This window comes from Aulonocara sp. 'chitande type north' Nkhata Bay, linkage group LG22 (assembly GCF_057382095.1).
Source record: "Aulonocara sp. 'chitande type north' Nkhata Bay isolate Kocher_YH1m ecotype deep benthic linkage group LG22, A_spYH_male_GT1.1, whole genome shotgun sequence".
NCBI lineage: Eukaryota > Metazoa > Chordata > Actinopteri > Cichliformes > Cichlidae > Aulonocara > Aulonocara sp. 'chitande type north' Nkhata Bay.
In genome coordinates, this window is record NC_141364.1 from 25,311,301 (window position 1) to 25,329,473 (window position 18,173).

General features: G+C 38.9%; 1 protein-coding gene across 1 annotated transcript in view; it reads right to left on the minus strand.

Annotated features, from left to right (window-relative positions):
• csmd2 (CUB and Sushi multiple domains 2) overlaps positions 1-18,173 on the minus strand; it is a 276,414-nt gene that overhangs the window by 125,234 nt on the left and 133,007 nt on the right. The window contains exons 6-12 of the mRNA XM_086281126.1: positions 17,546-17,658; positions 15,429-15,506; positions 11,516-11,603; positions 10,498-10,622; positions 6,675-6,796; positions 2,830-2,933; positions 894-1,006 (exon numbers count right to left, since the gene is read on the minus strand). Of these exons, the coding sequence (XP_086137252.1) occupies positions 894-1,006; positions 2,830-2,933; positions 6,675-6,796; positions 10,498-10,622; positions 11,516-11,603; positions 15,429-15,506; positions 17,546-17,658 (743 nt within the window). The remainder of the gene's footprint in view (positions 1-893; positions 1,007-2,829; positions 2,934-6,674; positions 6,797-10,497; positions 10,623-11,515; positions 11,604-15,428; positions 15,507-17,545; positions 17,659-18,173) is intronic.

Consider the following 18,173-nt stretch of genomic DNA (forward strand, 5'->3'; position numbering starts at 1 on the left):
AGTGTAAATGGTTGTCTGTCTCTCTGTGTCAGATTGGCGACCTGCCCAGGGTGTACGCAACCTCTCGCCCTATGACAGCTGGGACAGTCTCCAGCCCAACTGCAACGCTGAATTGGACAAGTGGAAGAAAATGGATGAAATCGATGTCATATTACTGTTTAAAGTCTCATATGAGACAGATACATAAACTCCAATGATTATGTCTTTGAAGCTAAACTTGGGATGACACATACTGGGAAGACCAGCAGCCAACTGAAGAAAAATGTGTTATGTTTGGACATATGATAGTTAGACTTGAGCGGTGAGTCACAACGCACAAGCGTAACTGATCAAAAAAGAAATCCACTCCTATTTCAAACTGTAAAAGGAGAAAGTCGAGATTTAAAGTCTAACTATAAAGACTGCTTTTGCTTTTTAACATCAGTGTACCACCGCACCATGATGACTCACTGCAAAACCACTAAAAAATACTTTACCATTAACATGACTCCCCTTTGATGCTACTCTTAAGATGATTTAACCTCCTAGGACCTGGCGTCCACATATGTGGACATCACATTTTTCGATGACTAGACCGAAATACTTCATTTTTCCCTACAAGGGCCTGATATCCACTTACGAGGACATTATACTGCCACTGTTCTATCGAAATTTAAAACAAATGTCCTCATATGTAGATCTCATTTTTGTCAGAAACAAAAATCAAGTAAAAAAAATAAAATCGGGTAATTCTTTGTTTTTACATTCATCGGGTCCCAATCAACACAAATAGCAAAGAAAATTTTAAATGCATGCCATGAAAGAGTTCAGGTCTTAGGAGGTTAAAGAAGTTAAACAATCCGTTTTAAAATGCAGTTAATGAGCCAGAACCAAAATATATACAGCAACCTTACCTTCATAGGACACCTTGAAGCCCAGCGAGCCACTGGTATCATCTGTTTTGAAGTTGAGCCACATCTGATGACTGGTGCTCACGACAAGGTCTGGAGTAGTCGAACCAGACAGACTATAAAGCAAGAAAAGCCAACATACACCTTATAAAAAGACATTTCTTTCTGTTGAATATTCTATATCTTTGTGCAATTTTTTAATCAGCAGTAGAAGTGCTTTAGCTGTGGACTTGTCATCACCTAGAAAATACAGAGAGACCTTGTTTTTGCTAAATCATTACACAAATTAAGAACTTTACAAATTTTGTAAGGAATTTTAAGCTAAGAAATGTTTTTATCCTATCCCAACACTTACATTCAAAATAGCAGGAGACAACAAAGTGCAAAATGAATGCAAGATCAGTCAATGCCACAGAAGTAATTTAATCTCATTTGAATAGTAATTCCACCCAACTCTAATTAGGAAGGGTATAGCTGCAGAGTAAGTGATTAAGGGTTCTAATTTTAGTGACAGAACATGTAGGATGGTGGGATTGCTACTAGTGTCTGGATAGATTTTTGTTCTCTTTTACAGCCTTTTGGTAATGCGCTGAATGTCTGTGAACTCCTAAGCACTTGTGAGAGAAAGTATAAAATGCTGCGTGTCTAATGTAGCATTAAAAAGCTTGTCAAAAATAATAGACAAGGCTATTATATAATTTCCACCCAGACAAGTTATATCAGTATGCTAATAATTTCCCTGTAAGCTAATCACTGTCTAGAATACTGTCCTTGTTGATGACCTACTTTATGTTTTTGTGTGTTTTTTGTTATCGTCACCACCCTTTTAATTGTTACTGTTAGATCCAAAACAAGGACATTATTTCCCTTATGGGAAAAACTCTTGTCGCATATTCACTGCAATAGTTTCTTTCCATTCTAAACTGTCAGAGCACAGTGTCTTGAAATGAAAAGAGTGGATTTGATTGGTTGTGACTAACTGCCTATAAAGCACATTTATGACTGTGCTGCACTAAGGTTACATGCCTCTGACCATAAAGTTACAAAAAAATATTAAATAATTCCCTACACCCTGCACGCGCTCGGCTGCACCACTGATTCTCAAAAAATATAGTCCTGAGTTTAACAGTGCTGATAGCTGCAGTATATTCTCCAGTACTAAATTGTTCTAGTTTGTTTGTGTGCAGGAGCGCAAAGACTCAATTACTCTCTCTACTTTTAAAGCATAAAGAAGTCCATAAAGGGGGAGGAGAGGGAGGAAAATCTTTAATTGAAGAGATTAAGCCATATTCAGTGTTTGTCCTGTGTGTGTTGTTGGTGTTTGAGCAAGTAGACAAAAAAATATGAATGTGAGGATGATCTCACATCAGTAACCCCTTCCTTTGCATACTTCTCCCTCATTTATCTCCAACCTCCCCCTCCCGGTTTCCACCCCAGCTCGGCAGCCTTGCATAAAAATTGATCTATAAAAACTTTATTAAGGTGGTAAATTTCGGCACAATTAATAACAACATCCTGTGAATTGTTATGGAGCATCTGCTAGCGCAAACTCCATTAGGGGGCATCAATATGCAGTTTTGCAATGCTGCGCCACATGGCTGTGATCTTGTTTTTAACAGTGAAAAGAGAGATGATTGACAATGTGGTGCGACATCTATTTTTCATGCCCTGCTGCATCAGGTGGTGATGAAATAAAAGAGAAACCGTAGGAAAAAAAAGGGCTGGAGGGGAACAGGAAGACAGACGGGTGCTGTCGGGCGCGGGGGGAGGAAGAAAAGGCAAGTGTCCCGCAAAGGTGAGGAGGAAAGAGAGCGCGAAGGCAGAATATGATTACCGGGAACATGACTTGCAAAAGTGAAACTGACGGGTAGCTAAAAGAAGTTAGGGAACAGAGGGTAGATTAAAGGCAGGAGAAAACGAGGTCAAATGAGTCACTCACACGTGGAAGATGGTCTTCTGGTCTCCCACTACCTCGCCGTCTCCAACCGTCAGCGTGTCGTAGCCTCGCTCCAGGTCAAAATCTTCAAATGTCAGCTTGATCACCTAGACAACGGAGGGGACATCAACGAGACAAATGAGGGAAGCAGATGCTTAAATACTCCCTGAACCAAATGCAGAGGAGAGATCTCTTCCCATCTGTGACTCCCTTTTCCTCTGTTCATCAATCCATCATACATCAGTTTTTTTTTTTATATCTGTCCATCAAACTTCCAGCTGTATACACTGTAGTAGTTTTTTTATTTTATTTTTTTTGTTATTAGAATTGTTTTCTCCTTTAAATCTCATACTGTGTGACCTAACAGCTCGGTATTGGTATTTTGCTTCTGTAAGTGTTTACTGCGTCTGCTGATTATGAACTGTTTCTCACTAATCAAATATCTGATTGCCTGCCAGATGGTCTGCACGACCTTCACTCTTGCCGATCATGATAGCAGCTTTCAGATGCCTTCGTGGGCTATTACACGTGCCTCTCTATGCATACATATATATATGGATATATGTAATCCAATAGGATCCATTAAGGCAACAAAAAGACTTTGTTGCAATCTAGTGTATAAATCTTTTCTATAAAACATAAATCATGATTTCTTTGAGTGCAATTTTAGGTCTGCGCTGCAGCTGAAGGATAAATCAAGATAAAAACAAGGAAACAATAATTGCGTCCTAGCCGAGGCAAGCGAAAGGGGTCAGCTCTAAACATACAAACAAAAACGGTTTAATTATAAACGTGCAGAATATTAATAACAAGGGCAAAAAATAGAGTGACAGAGGAGGCTAAATAAAAATAAAAAAGCCAAACAAGGAAAAGTCTTTGCCTCCTAGTTTAAATTGGCTGCCACTGATTTCCGCCAAATTCTTAATGTTTTCAGAGGGCTGAGAGAGAGCAGGGCCTAATGAAAAAGCTTATATAAATGCAAATTGCATTCTGTCCTATGTTAAACCTAGTTCTTAATGAAAATTGCCAAGGTGGAGAGGAAAGATTGATGGTGTGTAGGCAAAATAGGTCAGATCGCTCGATAAATAGAGTTTCATACCACAAACTCATCTCCCATCTGCCAGCCAACAGGTGAGGTACAGAGGGGGTGAAGATAAAAAAGAGGGAGAGAGAGAGAGCACAGCAGCCATATTGTGAAAGAGTTGTAAAAAAAAAAGAAAACTCATCCATAGTGAACAGCTGAAGCAACTTCAGCAACGTAAAACCATGTCTCCAAAACTGTGTAAAATGTAAATATTAAATGAAATAAACACTCCTACAACTTCAAAAGTAGTTGGGAAAAGACAACAAAATGGAAAAAATATTCAATCAGTTCCATGACAGCCTATAGAAAATGGCTGGATTTACCACTAAGAAGAGTTTCTGATGCAATTGTTTTGAGGATTTTATCATTTGCACTACTTCATATCATGCGAAGATTTGGAGAATTCAGAGAAATCTCTATACGCTTGAAAGAAAGCTAAAAAACCAATATTGTATTGCCGTGATCTTCAGGCCCCGCAGGCAGCACTGCTCTGAAAGGAGGCGCGACTCTTTGAAAATCACTGCATGGGCTCAGATACACTTCTGAACACCATTGTCAGTGAACACAGTTTGTTTCTGCATCCATGAAAGCAAAGTAAAACTCCAGCAGGCAAAGATAAAACATTTAGAAAATCATGACCGTTGTGTCCTCTATACGGGGGGATGGGATGGGGGAGGTGTCTGGCTCATCCTACACAGCCCCAGGATTTGTGATGCGAGGGTATGCGGGGTGCATTACTGCACACGGCATACCCTCACATAATTTAAACATCTGTTCATATACCATTTATTCTGAATGATATATACACGATTTGGCGCAACATATGCTGCCCACAGATGATCTCTTGCAATGAAAGCCTTGCTTGTTTCATCAAGACAATGCCAAACTGCATTCTTCAAAGCAACAGCATGGCTCTGCAGTAAAAGAGTCCCGGTTCTAAACTAGCCTGCCATTTTGTGCCAAATGTTCCAATAAAAACATTTAGTTAAAAAAAATCCTATCATAAATGAAATCCTATTGTAAGCAAGACTGGGGACAACATTTAGTTTTCTGTTCTGCAGCTGCTGGTCTAGAATATTTAACAGTATTACATAACATATTAGCTATTGTAAATACTTGAATAATCCGTAGGCACATATACCTGCCACTGTATCCAACAAGGTTGAACTAAGCATTATATATAGAGGGCACAGTTAGTTCATCTGTGGACTGGAAGAAAACCTTGCAGCAGCTCCGTTGCCTGTATTTCTGCTTCTGTCAAGTCAGCTGTAAATCCCTTGTAAGTCTGCTGCTGTGACTTAAGTAAAGAAACCCCAGCTCTGAATGTCTGCCCGGACACTGATTATTTATTAAACTATTACATACACCCTGCTCCTGGTAAATACTGCAGCATCCTTGCGGGTCATTTTTCCACCGCAAACCAGACACACACAGTTACATGCATAGGATTTAGGCAGTAATGACAACATGAGAGTGCTTTTAAAAATTATATATATTTAAACGAGTTCATTACCATTATAAGTAGCATATTAATAAGAGAAAAATCTCATTTCTGTGGAGATCATTTGCTTTAAAAGAAAAAAAAACATGACCTGTATTCAGTCGATTTTTCAAAGCACATTGATTTGTTTTACGTTGTCTCAGAGCTTTGTCGGGTCCAGATGATAGCTCTGTGTAACTTGGTGTAAGTCTGGGAAGTTGGGGCCACTTTTTGGCTTTTTCTGGCATAAATGGATAAACACATGAAGACTGCCAGCTTCAAACAGCTGCATTTAGTATCTTTGGGAAACTATGAAGCAGCACCACTTGACAAAAACCCAAATTACTTATCATGTCATGAGGCTGGTAGGTCTAGCAGAGCTTTGTCACGGCTCGCCCACCCCCCTTCAGACTGAGGCTGTTCTGCCTCAGTCTGCTGGCTGACCTAACATTTCTGGCTGGGCAGGAATAGAAGCCCATTACGTCTCTAAACAGAAAGAGCAGTCTCTCTCCATCTTCATCTGAACCAGTCACAGAGCAAGAGGCAGCCTAAAGTACTGGTGTCTGTTCCAGCAGGCTGCCTCCTGGGTATACCCAAGGGTGTCAATGTTTGTTTGTGTTTGTATACATGCAAGCAAAGGGTGGACTTTTGTGGGGGCATATTAGATCTGACTCCCCGTCCTCCCTTGCCTCTCACCTTACATAGCCTCTCTTCTATCCCGCGCAGTGGAATAAGAGAACGGATTTGTAAAACCATTTTCTTTGAGTTCAGAGAAGGATATTTGGCAGGATAGCAGCTGGTTGGCCTTGAACACTACTCCAAAGTCAATGGTCTGAACAGAATGGCTGTGACACTTTCATGATATCCTCCAAGCATGCTCTCAAAACCTCTCCATTACTCTCCTGTCCATTTTACTCACTCCTTCTCTCCCTCACCACAGGTGTTTCTAACAACTCGCTTTGTCTTTTGCTGGCTCGCTTCCAGTGCTCTTTCCCCACCTTTCATTTTCCTTATCGCTCACATTTTTCAATAAGAAAGCTGCTGTCACATGGTGTGTTGAACAGCCCCTAAAGTGTCCTGTAGCAATTATCAAAAGCATAAAATGAGTCATCTGTGTCAGAGAAGCGCTTCCTCTGGAGCTCCTCCCTAAAAAGGTGCAAACTCATCAGGCAGCTGGCAGCTAAAGATACCACTTACGGCACCGCTGGAAATCTGTGCTTACAGCGGCAAAGCAAAATTAACACCCTGCATGGTTGCTTCAGTTCCGTGTTTAATGACATTTACCTTAGATGTGTCTGTCGCCGTGATGACCCAAGTGCAGTTGGCGTTGTTGTCATACTGAACTGGGTAGTTCGGAGATGTGATGACACCACTGGGTCCTCTCAACTGGCCTCCGCACATTGGTGCTAAAAATCAAGACAGAGAGGGACACATGTTCAATGACAGTTTAAATACGTACTTTCTGTTCATAAATCAGAGAAGATAAACTGAATGTTGTTTGCCTTTTGTTCCATTCTTCCATTCATATGCTTGCCAAATGATGACTGTAATATTACCAAACACCACTGGCTAAAATAAAGCCCCCAATTTTCAGTCAAGTTCTTGTGTAATTTGGCAGACCTTCACCTTTTTCTCAAGTGTCTTCTTGACAGCCACCCTCCCACTGAGATCATCTCTGATGAGACTTCACCAAACAGCTGATGGGTGAAGTGAAGGGCCAGATGTATCTCTCAGTTCTTGTCAGGTCTTTGCTCAATTCCCCCCCTTTCATAAGGACATGACTTTCAGATACTTTTTTATCTGTCTGACTTGTCTTTTGTGCACTACTTTTCTTGTTTTTAGTTGTATTTTAGATTTATTTTAACTAAAAAACGAGAACAGATTCAGTCTTTTTGCTACAGAGGCTAAATATACAATTTAAGATTGGTTCATTTACAGTTACATATAGACAAAAATGAAATAAAACTTTCATTTTGCATTGTGTGTATTTAATAGTTAACTGTTTTTTTAAAAATGTTGTACAAATAAGGTGTCTGAGCCCCATTTTTCTATTCTCCTACAGATATTCTCCTTTTTAATTCAGTCCAGCTGCTGCTAACAGCTGTGGTTGTGATTGTATAGGACAAGTGCATTTGTACAGCTCGAGCATATTTCCTTCCATTTTACATGCATAACTATACTGGATGGATGTTAGGCTTAGAGCACCGCTAAAATACAGGTGACCTACTTTGGATATTGCGCCTCAACACATCCTGTGTAGTCACAGATGAAGCACTATTGACGCTGTTGCTCCTCTGCCAAAGTGCTGCATGCTCTGCCTCTTGCACGAGCACAGGAGGCGAGCAGCACTTTGAAAAGATGAAGATGTTTGGCAAGTGATTGGTAACGATAACGTGATAAAAAAATTAACATGAAATTAAAAACCACCGTTGCGACAAACTCCAGGGCTCCCTCTGAATACTCGACTTGATTTAGTGTGGCAGTATGAAAAAAGCAGACTAATGAAAGACTCAATAAAACACGTTAATCAGAGTTTTACCAAAGGTCTAAAGATATACTGGAGTAAGACTCTTTTTATAAATACTGTCATCTTCTGTAAATAACACATTAAGGAAAACAAACTTGATGATTTCATACTTAAATAAAATAACGAAATGCGACGAGTGCTGCATATCTACAGGGAACACTGTCAAATAAATGCAAACAACTAATTATGAATCAAATAGCACAATTAGATATTCTGACTGAAAAGAGTAGATGAGCAGTTAGCATACCAAGCATCAGAGTACAAGGTGACTTTCCTACCCGAGGGTGACTGCTTAACACAACTATTAAACACCCTTCAAACTGAAGTACTTTAAGAAAACAGTGTGTACGTGTGTACATATGTGAAGGGGAACCTGAAAGTACTTGAAAGAGCTTTAGCCAACTACCCAGATTTTAATGAATTGTGTCTAAGCGAGGTCCTTTGGGTGCTCAAGCCCCACTCCGTGGCTCCATGCTCCACCCCTCTCACCAAATCACCCCTATTAAAATTTTAAAAGAACTTTGGCGAAGTTAAGGGGTGAGTAGAGTAATTAATATGAGTTGTGCTGACAGTGAGGGTGACCTTAACGAAAATAATACAGCAGGAAGTCTACTGAAGCCATCACATTCTCTCCAATTTCTTTTTTTTTTAATCACGGGGATCATTATGTCTGATACATCCTACTCTGTGTACTTTGCGAGAGACATGAAAGTGCAGTGGGCTAAGCGGCAATCAAATCTGCAACGGAAAAAGAACCGCAGCTTGGTGTGCGCAGGAAAGGAGGTACGAATGAAAAGGGAACCATGAATTTTTTATAAAGTGAATGAATCTGCACCCAGAGATGAAGTTTTTTCCTGTGCTAATGATAGTGCTGTTCAATTTAATGATGACTAATGCTAATTTAGGATACAGATCTTCAATTATTCCTAGATGATGTTTAATCTTTATTTAAACATGGGGAGCCAGAACAATGGCACGGTCCCAAAGGTTAAATGAGGACGATCGAAAGGGCAGTTACACTGACTGACTGTCGATGTAACGTCAATGTCTCTTTACACACACACACACGCAGATAAAGAAAGCCAATTTTTCTTCTGACTGATGAGAAAGAAATATATACCCACTTTTAATACAACTTTTTAATTTAATGTTTTTGAAGCAACTATGAAATGACATGCAGCTTTCCCATTTAGACGCCACGTCTTAGGTTGTTTCGAGAATCCTTAGACTTTGTGGCGTAAAAGGTCTAGTGACAAATTAAAGGAAAAACTTTGGTAGCTCTGTTGTGCTGTGTGAGGCATTTTGCTGGCATTGTTCTGTTCAGCCACTGCAAATCAATATTCTCTATCTTATGATGAAACATTTTTATCTTATTTTCTGGGAATGAAGACGCACTGAATGTTCATGAAAAAGATGTGAATCATCTCCTATGCCTTTCACAGCCACCGGATCATCACTCAATTGACCACGTGAGAGAGATTTTGTACGCTTTAGATGCACAGCTATCATTAAAACATAAAATGCGGAAATATCTGTGAAAGAATGGTACAGTTCAATATTGATTCAAAAACAGTTCTGACCCTGTCTGTGTATTGCCCGTAAGATACTTTCCATACTGGCATAAACCTACTCAAAGTCAGGGGCGTAATTTCCAGGCGGGTTAGGGGAGTTATGACCCCCCCCCCCCCCCAATAATCAGACCCAACCAATATAACCTCCCAATAAAAATAAGAATTATCTTCCATAAATAGGCTGTTTTTTCTTTACTCATTTCAGGTATTACTAGCAAAATAGTTGCATGTTTATTCATATGGGTATTTACCCCCCAATGTTCAGCACAAAGTTACGCCAAAGCAAAGCTGAGATTTTTATCGTAGATTATAATTTATAAGATTATAATTTATCTTAGAATAAAAACAAACTCAAAGCAACTAAAGGCTGGAGACACCTTGAATTAATGAAATATTCCCAATTTCACAGTTTGCTTTTATATTTACAGGAACAGTAACAGATTTAAATATATATATATATATATATATATATATATATGATGGTAGATTCAAGTTACATAAACAATGTTTCAATAAACGTATATCCAACATTGATTGCCAAATTAATTCTCATCAAGTCATCTTATTGAGTGCTGCATGTGAGATGAAAAATGAGGGTAACACAAGCAGGAAATATATATATAATATATATATATATATATATATATATATATATATATATATATATATATATATATATATATATATATATAAAGATCTCTGATCCCTTCCCCGGCCTGTCACAAAATGGCCACAGGTTAGGAAAACATGATTGATGGACAGCACTTTGCCAGCATGGCTAAACAACAGGAAGCGAGAGAACGCCGGCCAAAGGTCAAAGTCAGGCCAGTCACAACATAATAGTGAATACTGAATCATGATACGGAGAGACCGAGCACCTATACAAAATGACAGCAGACTTGCCCACAAAAGCGACTTGAGCACTTGAGTATGAAATATAAATAGAGGTCACACTGAGTCTACCTCCATTACACAGGTGAAAAGATGAACAAGACACGTCAATCCTTACCTCTGCAGATGGGCCGATCGTCACTCCAGCCTACGTAGCTGTCTGTCACTCTGAGACAAGTGATGCTCTTCGAGCCCTGCAGTTCATAACCCTCGTCACAGGAGAAATGCACTGTGGCTCCTCGCCTGCAGTTAGGTTGCACACAGAAAAAAACACACAAAAAAGCACGTCAGCACCACAAACCCTCCTGGTGCAATTCACCATTCAGCAGTGGATTTGCAGATGAGGTATAAATATAAAGAAGAAAAGTTTAGTGGGAAAAAATACACATTTGTTTTGCCTTTCCGCCTGTGATTTCCCATAGCGAGAGATGGATGTTACCCATTTGTCTGTGTTATCGCTGACCACTGATAGGGAAAATGGCTCAGACAGGAACAAAACTCCATGATCCCACTGGTAACATTTGTTTCTCTGTGCACATTTCTCTATTTGGTTTGGTTTCTGGGGCTGTCTATGGTGTGGCATCAGGTAATATGGTGGGTGCATGCTGGAGAACAATAGATGATTTGGTTTAGATGATTTAAATTCAATTCAATAAACTTCGTGAAGCTAAAACATTAATAAAGATCTAGGAGACTGAAATAAGGATAAGTCTGAATTTTGAAAAAGGCATGATTAGCACTGCAGTCCTAATATTGCAACGTTCTCTGACTAATGTAGATTGTTTCATTATTAAAACAGTAAATTTTACTGACAAACTAAATTGAGAGAAAAGAGGAAAAAACTCATAATTTAAAGAACCACTGAAATCAGAGAACTGGATTACATTTTTTGTACAAGCCATATACATTTCTAGTGTAGGGAATAAAGACAGAGATAAAGCCTATTAGGGTCAACTCATGACTTTAAGGACAGTAAATAACAGAGATGAGAGTCTTTGCTAACCAAAACCTATTTTCTATGATGGCATTGTCTCAGTCAGACAGCTCTTCTTCAGGAAATGTTAACCTATTCATCTGCAGATAAAGTTATATTTTCTCTGAATATACTGATGTACCTGCTGGTTTCTGTTTTTTACCTGAAGTCAGAACCTTTTCTTTTTCCTCGATCTGGAATCCCAGGATCCGGACACATGTTGTGGCCCTGTGCTACACCCATCTGAGACACTGACAGGCAAAGACAGAGATAAAACATTAAAAAGATTCTGACAAAATCACAGGAATGTACAAAAATGTAGCAAGTGTCAGTGAAATTAGTTACTCAGCAACAAATATGCTTATCATTTGAAAATAAATGTTATCCTTGTCCACGGTTCTTAAATTGTCTCAATGGGTGCAAAACTGGAAAGTGAAGTGTAACAAGGGGTCAAGTAAACATAGTGAGCTGGGAGAACCCTGACTGAGCAGGATGGGTCAAAGTTCTGCTGGGTCCACTGAGCGTGACACCTGCTCATTGGCCAGACTCCAGGTCTGTGGCAACGCGGGACAGAATTTCCAACAAAGGTGAAAAAGGCTATGTTAATAGATTATTGTTAATCTTAAGTGATAACTGTTTAATAAACAGGAGGACAACAATGTTAAAAAGTCAGGGAAATTAAGCCTGTATGTAAATATGTGCTTAAATGTCAGGCTTATGCACATTGCACATAATGCTTTTAATCTTATCCAATTAAAAATAAATCATTAAACAAATACGCTATAAACTATAAAGAGTCAATGCAAAATCTGAGCAGTAAGCCAGAAAAAATCAAAGATTAAAGAATAAATAAGTAACACTTGAAATTTAAATGAAAAATCTAAAAGAGGTTGAAGCTATGTTAAAGTATAACAAATACCAAGAATGCTGCAGTTATTTATGTTACAGTTCTGTGAGAAAAAAATGAAATATTTTGAACTTTATTTACCATAATGCTTGTTTTTTAAATACATACTCCCAGCAGTCAAAAAATGTAGAAATGCAAAGTGAAGTACAGTAAGGTAAATTAATACAAATTGAAACATAAGGGTTAAAAGCAGTGTGGGAGAAAGAAGTGGATAAAACAACAGTAAATGGCCTTGAGGCAGTATTGAAATTACCACCTCAAGGCTCCTCTTTTGTTCAACAGGTTGTTATTAGATCCTTAAACATCCATCTCTGTGTCACTCTACACAGGTGACTCATAGCTGTCACGTTGCTAACGTTACAGATATTTGAAGAAAGCGAAATCGGTTGTCGCATAGTGAAATCCAACACACGATGAGAGGAAGAAATGGCAAAGAAAACACGGCCAATGCAGTTACTGCTCTCCATTTGCAATGTGAAGTACATCTCTAGCACAGACTGTGTGTCTTTTTTGGCTATGGCACTTTTGACAGTCAGCAGTCACTCTTGTTTTTCTGGCCAAAGTGTAGTGCAAGAGAGAAACCTTAAAATGACTTTGATGATGTGAGACAGGAGTCTTCTCAAAAGCCTGACAGATTAGCTGATGAAACAATAAAGTAGGTTTGCCACTGATGGAATTCAAGCAGCATATTCCGAGTGTCTATATGCTTTCTGGTATTACACCTTGAGTCACTTGTGTTAGCTTGTAGCTGAGCTGATGGACACTTGTCAAGAAATTCCTACATGTTATTATATTAAAAGTAGTGCTGTCAGCGTTAAACTTGTTAAAATGACTTTACTGCCATAACCGCATCAATGCTGCAAATCTCCGTTAGCAAGTTAACGCGGATCGCCCCGTGTGTGGGGCAGCACGGCGCTAACATGTTAATGAGCTAACCGCGCTAATCTGCTTAGATGTGCAAAGGTTTCAGCTGAAGGCACTATATGCATCTCCTTGCTGGTGCAAAAATATAATTTAATACCTGACAAAATCGGGTTATCTTTGGCATATTTCAGCTTATCGTGATTCAACTTTGATCGTCTGTAGACAACGGTGCTTGATCCCATGAGTTAGGTGCTTGAACGATTCATAGGCCAATGTGAGATGACTTCATAAAGATAACACAGAAAATGAGTTAAAAAGCAGCCAATGTTCAAAGAAAAAACTTAAAAGAGCTTCAGAAAGCCTGGAAAGTTTTTTTTTTTTTCAAGACCAAATTACAAGTCTGGATCCTTGGAAGCAAAATATGGAATTGAACTATTAGGGTGGCTCGTGACTTTCTCATCCTTACAAATTTCTTTGGTAACACCTAACAGTTTATACAAGTAAGTAATTATGAACAGCAATAACTTACTTACTAAACTAATACGTAGTACTAGCCCGTTAGTGAATGATAAAAAACTACTCGAGAGAATTTCATCTAAAGGTTACAAATGGGCGTAAGGCGTTTGAACATAGTGGACTGCACAGCTGTGTCAGCATATCCACAGCATATCCATTCATCTTCTGGGAGGAATGTTTAGCGGTTATTTACATTAATTCAAAAGACATTTAGCATATAGGCCTAAGAAAAGAGGCGGCGAGGCAGAACCTGAAAACTTAACAAACAAATTCCAACTTGAACAAAACATCTTAGTGCAGAAGAGAGAAGAGAGTGTGGCTAGCCCAATTTGGAGATGATAAAATGTTGCTCTGTACTCTTCTTTCCTGGACAGATGGAGTCCAGTAACTCCTGAGGACACTTTTGCAGCAACAACTGGTCATACATATAACTTGTCAGCTTTCACAGCAGGCAGCCAATAGATTTCTCTTTCCACAAACAGCGTTAATATATAACAGCCTTCCGAGCCTTTTATCTCGAACATGACGTAAAATGAATGACAATCCTATTTTTGTGTTTGTAAGAGAATTTACTATGAACAAACGATTACACATTTAAACACCAGTTAGCATACCTACTTTTTCCATCTGGTTTTGGTTACAGTGCATGTGTCATTCTTTAACTGTGGCCTGAGCTGACATCAATAAAAAGCTCTACAATGTACCCCTGAATTTGCAAACATCAAACCCCAAATAGTCTCCTTTAGTGCATCATTCGATTTTCTTTACGGTTTTCGGTTTCAGAATTATATGACGGAGTAACTTATTCAACCCCGTCTTCATCTCCGCTACAACTAAAAAGATGAACAGCACAGCTCTCTATAGCACTCCAGGCCAAAAACAGTCGGATATAAAATCGCGCTTTATGGACAAGACCTTGAGCAGTATTAGGTGACATTTTTAATAAGTTTCAGGTCAAACTCTGACACGGAGGGGGCAGTAAAAACTTACATCTATTCCACTTTTTCTGTAACATTTAATTACAGTTTTAAAAAATGTTTGATGAGTGGAACCTGGGGTAGTAATGAAGTTGAAGGCAGTTAGGTATCCATTGATGCCTGTATTCAAAGCACAGGCTTGCAAGGCTGTGCTTTGTTCCTAATTTTAATGACTGGGCGTAGGCACAAAACTCCCTAAGCATTTCAATCAGGGAATATGTGCTAAAAGATTGCAGGCCTATATTTTTACCTTTGTACTGGGAAAAACAAAAGACTAATGTTGACTAATTGTTTTATTGTTATATTTATCAAGTATTCCCTGTGTCAGATAGCCAAGTACAACAAACAGCCTGGTAGTTGTTGACTACTGTAGACTACCTTTTGCATAAACTAACAGGGAAACTTTTTTTCTGTGTGCTGTGTCAGCCTTTAGTTAAGCTGTCAGTTACTGTTAATGCCTACCTGATCATCAATAACAATGCAGGTTATGTTCAGCATGCCCATGTGCGTGTGAATGTTTTCATAATGTCGTAATAATGCAGTGATGTGAGAAAACAGTGGTGCTGGTGGCGAGGGAGCACTGCCAGCCCTGACTTTACAATCATAAAGACTTTGAAATATTGCTATAAGCTCACCCTTCTTCATCTTAATCTTTCCGATGCCAAATTATAGATGTCCTTTATGATAGATAGACCTAATTCCACACTTGCATATACTGAATACTTGTCCGGGGGACTTAACACAGTGACCAAATATGCAAAAAAATATCTTATGGTTGTAGAAAAAAGGGAAAATTAAGGGCTGTAACTTACACACTGATATCTTGTGGTGGTTGTCTTTGCTGGGCAACATCTTCACACCCCGGGACTTAAGTTCAGTCATCTTCTTCACTGTAGAGAAAACATAGAAGAGAGATTGGAGGGACATGGCAGAAAGTGATGCCCACGTAGTTCAAAAAAGGCACTGCAATTATGTTCAAATCAACATTTGCAAATCAATTGTGAAACTAATGAAACACTGTAATGTTAGAGAAAGAAGGTTCTGGTTTTAAGGCTCCTGGTTGTCTTTTCCCTTTGGAGTTTCATGTTCTCCCCGTGCCCATGTGAGCTTCTCCAGCTGCTCCGCCGTTCTCCCGCACCCCTAAGACATGCTTGTTAGGTTGATCGGTGAGTCTAAATTGGACTTGGTGGGAAATGGTGTGGAAGTGGATGTGAGAGAGCGTGTTTGGTTGTCTCGCTGTGTCAGCCCTGTGATAGACTGGCAGCCTGTTCAAGGTACACCACATTTTGCACTGTGTCAGCTGAGAAACGTTAAAGCTCCCACAGCACAAGATGATAATCAGAAAAAATGGATGGATGGATGATAAACTTTTAAATCTAAAAATGACAATAAAACTGAAAAGACCTAGAACACAGATTTATGTTCATTTATAAGAGTCACACCTCTTACAGTGGTTTATATTCAGGAAGCGATTTTGACAATCACCATATTTTTGATTGTGGAAAAAAGGGCTCTTAGCATAACATCACTGTTTCGTTAACAGGATGCAAGGGCATCCGAAAACACTCTTTTCTATACAATAAAAAGATGAAGTTTAAATGGTTTGAGTTTGGTTATAATTGCAACGGAGATTAAAAAAAGGTCATCAGAAACAGGAGACTTGTTTAAATGCATATTTATTCGCCAATTTTCAAAAACACTATCAGTATTATCTGAGCTCCCCTTCACAGTCGTCCTGTTTAATTAGTTTGACGGTCCCTGACAATGGAACTTCACTTGTTTTCCAAATGTGTTTTCATCCCTTCCTCTGATTCAGCTGCAGTTTACTTCAAAGCTTATCTGAGTCATGTGTTAAAAACTCTGTTTATTATGTGTCTAGAAGGGGAAAAAAGTCGGATAAAAAAACTCTTTTATTTGATTTGTTAAACTGATTAAAGAGGAAGAAAGAAAAAGGTATAAGCATATTTCAAGTAAGAAGACTAAGCTATTAGATGCTGGGTTTGATGTGGTGTGGCTGATTATTTTCCTACATATAAATAAAGGACACAGAAAAATAAATAAGGTAAAAAGGAGGCAATTAAGATATTCAGTGACTTTATCACTCCAACAAGCCACTGCTGTGGAATCATGGGAGTTGTCGTGATGAGAATAATGCATTGAGGGATGGGAACAGTGGCGTGAGTGTTTAATCTAATTAAAGTATTAGTTTAACGCTTCATTCCGATCTTCGAAACATATTTACCTACCACTGAACCTGTAATCCCACTGGCTCCCTTTTCCAAATTCTTCCCTCATTTGTCTCTTCTTCTATCTTATTTTCCTCCATCGCTGATATTTCCAGCAGATGGCTGGAGGTGAGACCCTTAGAGATCACCTCTTTTGGTGGACGAGCTAATCCTTTTCCCCTGCTCATCCCTTCTCAAAGGTGATCCCTGAACCTCTAAGAGTAATGGAACAGGAAATGGATGCCTGGTACAAAAAGGATTTTGTGTTTGTGTGTGTGTGCGCGTGTCCACATGTATGCTTCTGTGCAATTATGTGGCACTCATAATAATGCTCCTGTAATCATCTTTTTTTTCCTTTTTCCTGAAAGCATTCACAACTATTCTGTGGCAAATGGGCTCCAAGAATAGAATAAAATAAGAAAGAAGCTCATGAAGTGTCCAAAATGGCAGAAGTTCACAACTATATTCTGATTATGGCACTAACCAGTCATTTTTCTGGGTCTCCAAAAATATAAAGGATTCTTTGTTGGGATGACCAAGGAAGTATATTAAAATATTAAAATCAAATATCACAGACATGTAGCTACTGACAAAAGGCCTTTTTAGCAAACCTGAACTGAAGACAAAAAGTGGTCTATAATTTATTCAGTAAAATCTCTAATGAGCCTCCCTCTTTAAAATATCAACCGTTCTCATGGTCTTACCTTGGTATTGGGCACTGAAACCTCTTAACTTATGGTTGCCATCTGAAGTAAAGTGCAGTCGAAGCCAGTTCTTGCTGCTAATGATGGGCGAAGGAAGGTTCGGGCCAGTAAACCTGTAGGTAGAGACGGAGAGCTATAGACTTTTGGAGTATTACCACAGTGATTTAACATGCAAATGCAAATGTAGCAGATTGGAAACAGAGGTGATGCATTGCATATCCCAACACTCCTGCACACTGAATTTATTCTAGGTTAAAGGCAAGGTATGAACCAGTAACTCCAGCACCTGCATCGCCACTGATATACTTCTTCAGCATACAAATTCAACTAATGAATCTCTTCTCAACTTCAGATATTTTAAGCTTCTTCTATTTATTTTGTCATATAAATCCCTGCCAACCAAGCGCACATACATACAAACTAAATCCAGTTATATCTGCCAGTGCAAGAAAGTGTCTCTGCCTACAGTGTGCTTCTGTTTTGTGGCATAACGCAATTATGTAATCCATCATGTTACCAATAAAGTCAAGCTCAATGGCAGACAATATATCGCAGAGGCTGGCAGAACCTGTCAGTCTTCCCGGTGATTGTCTTGTTTGTTTATGGTAATTATAGCAATGTTTCAAAA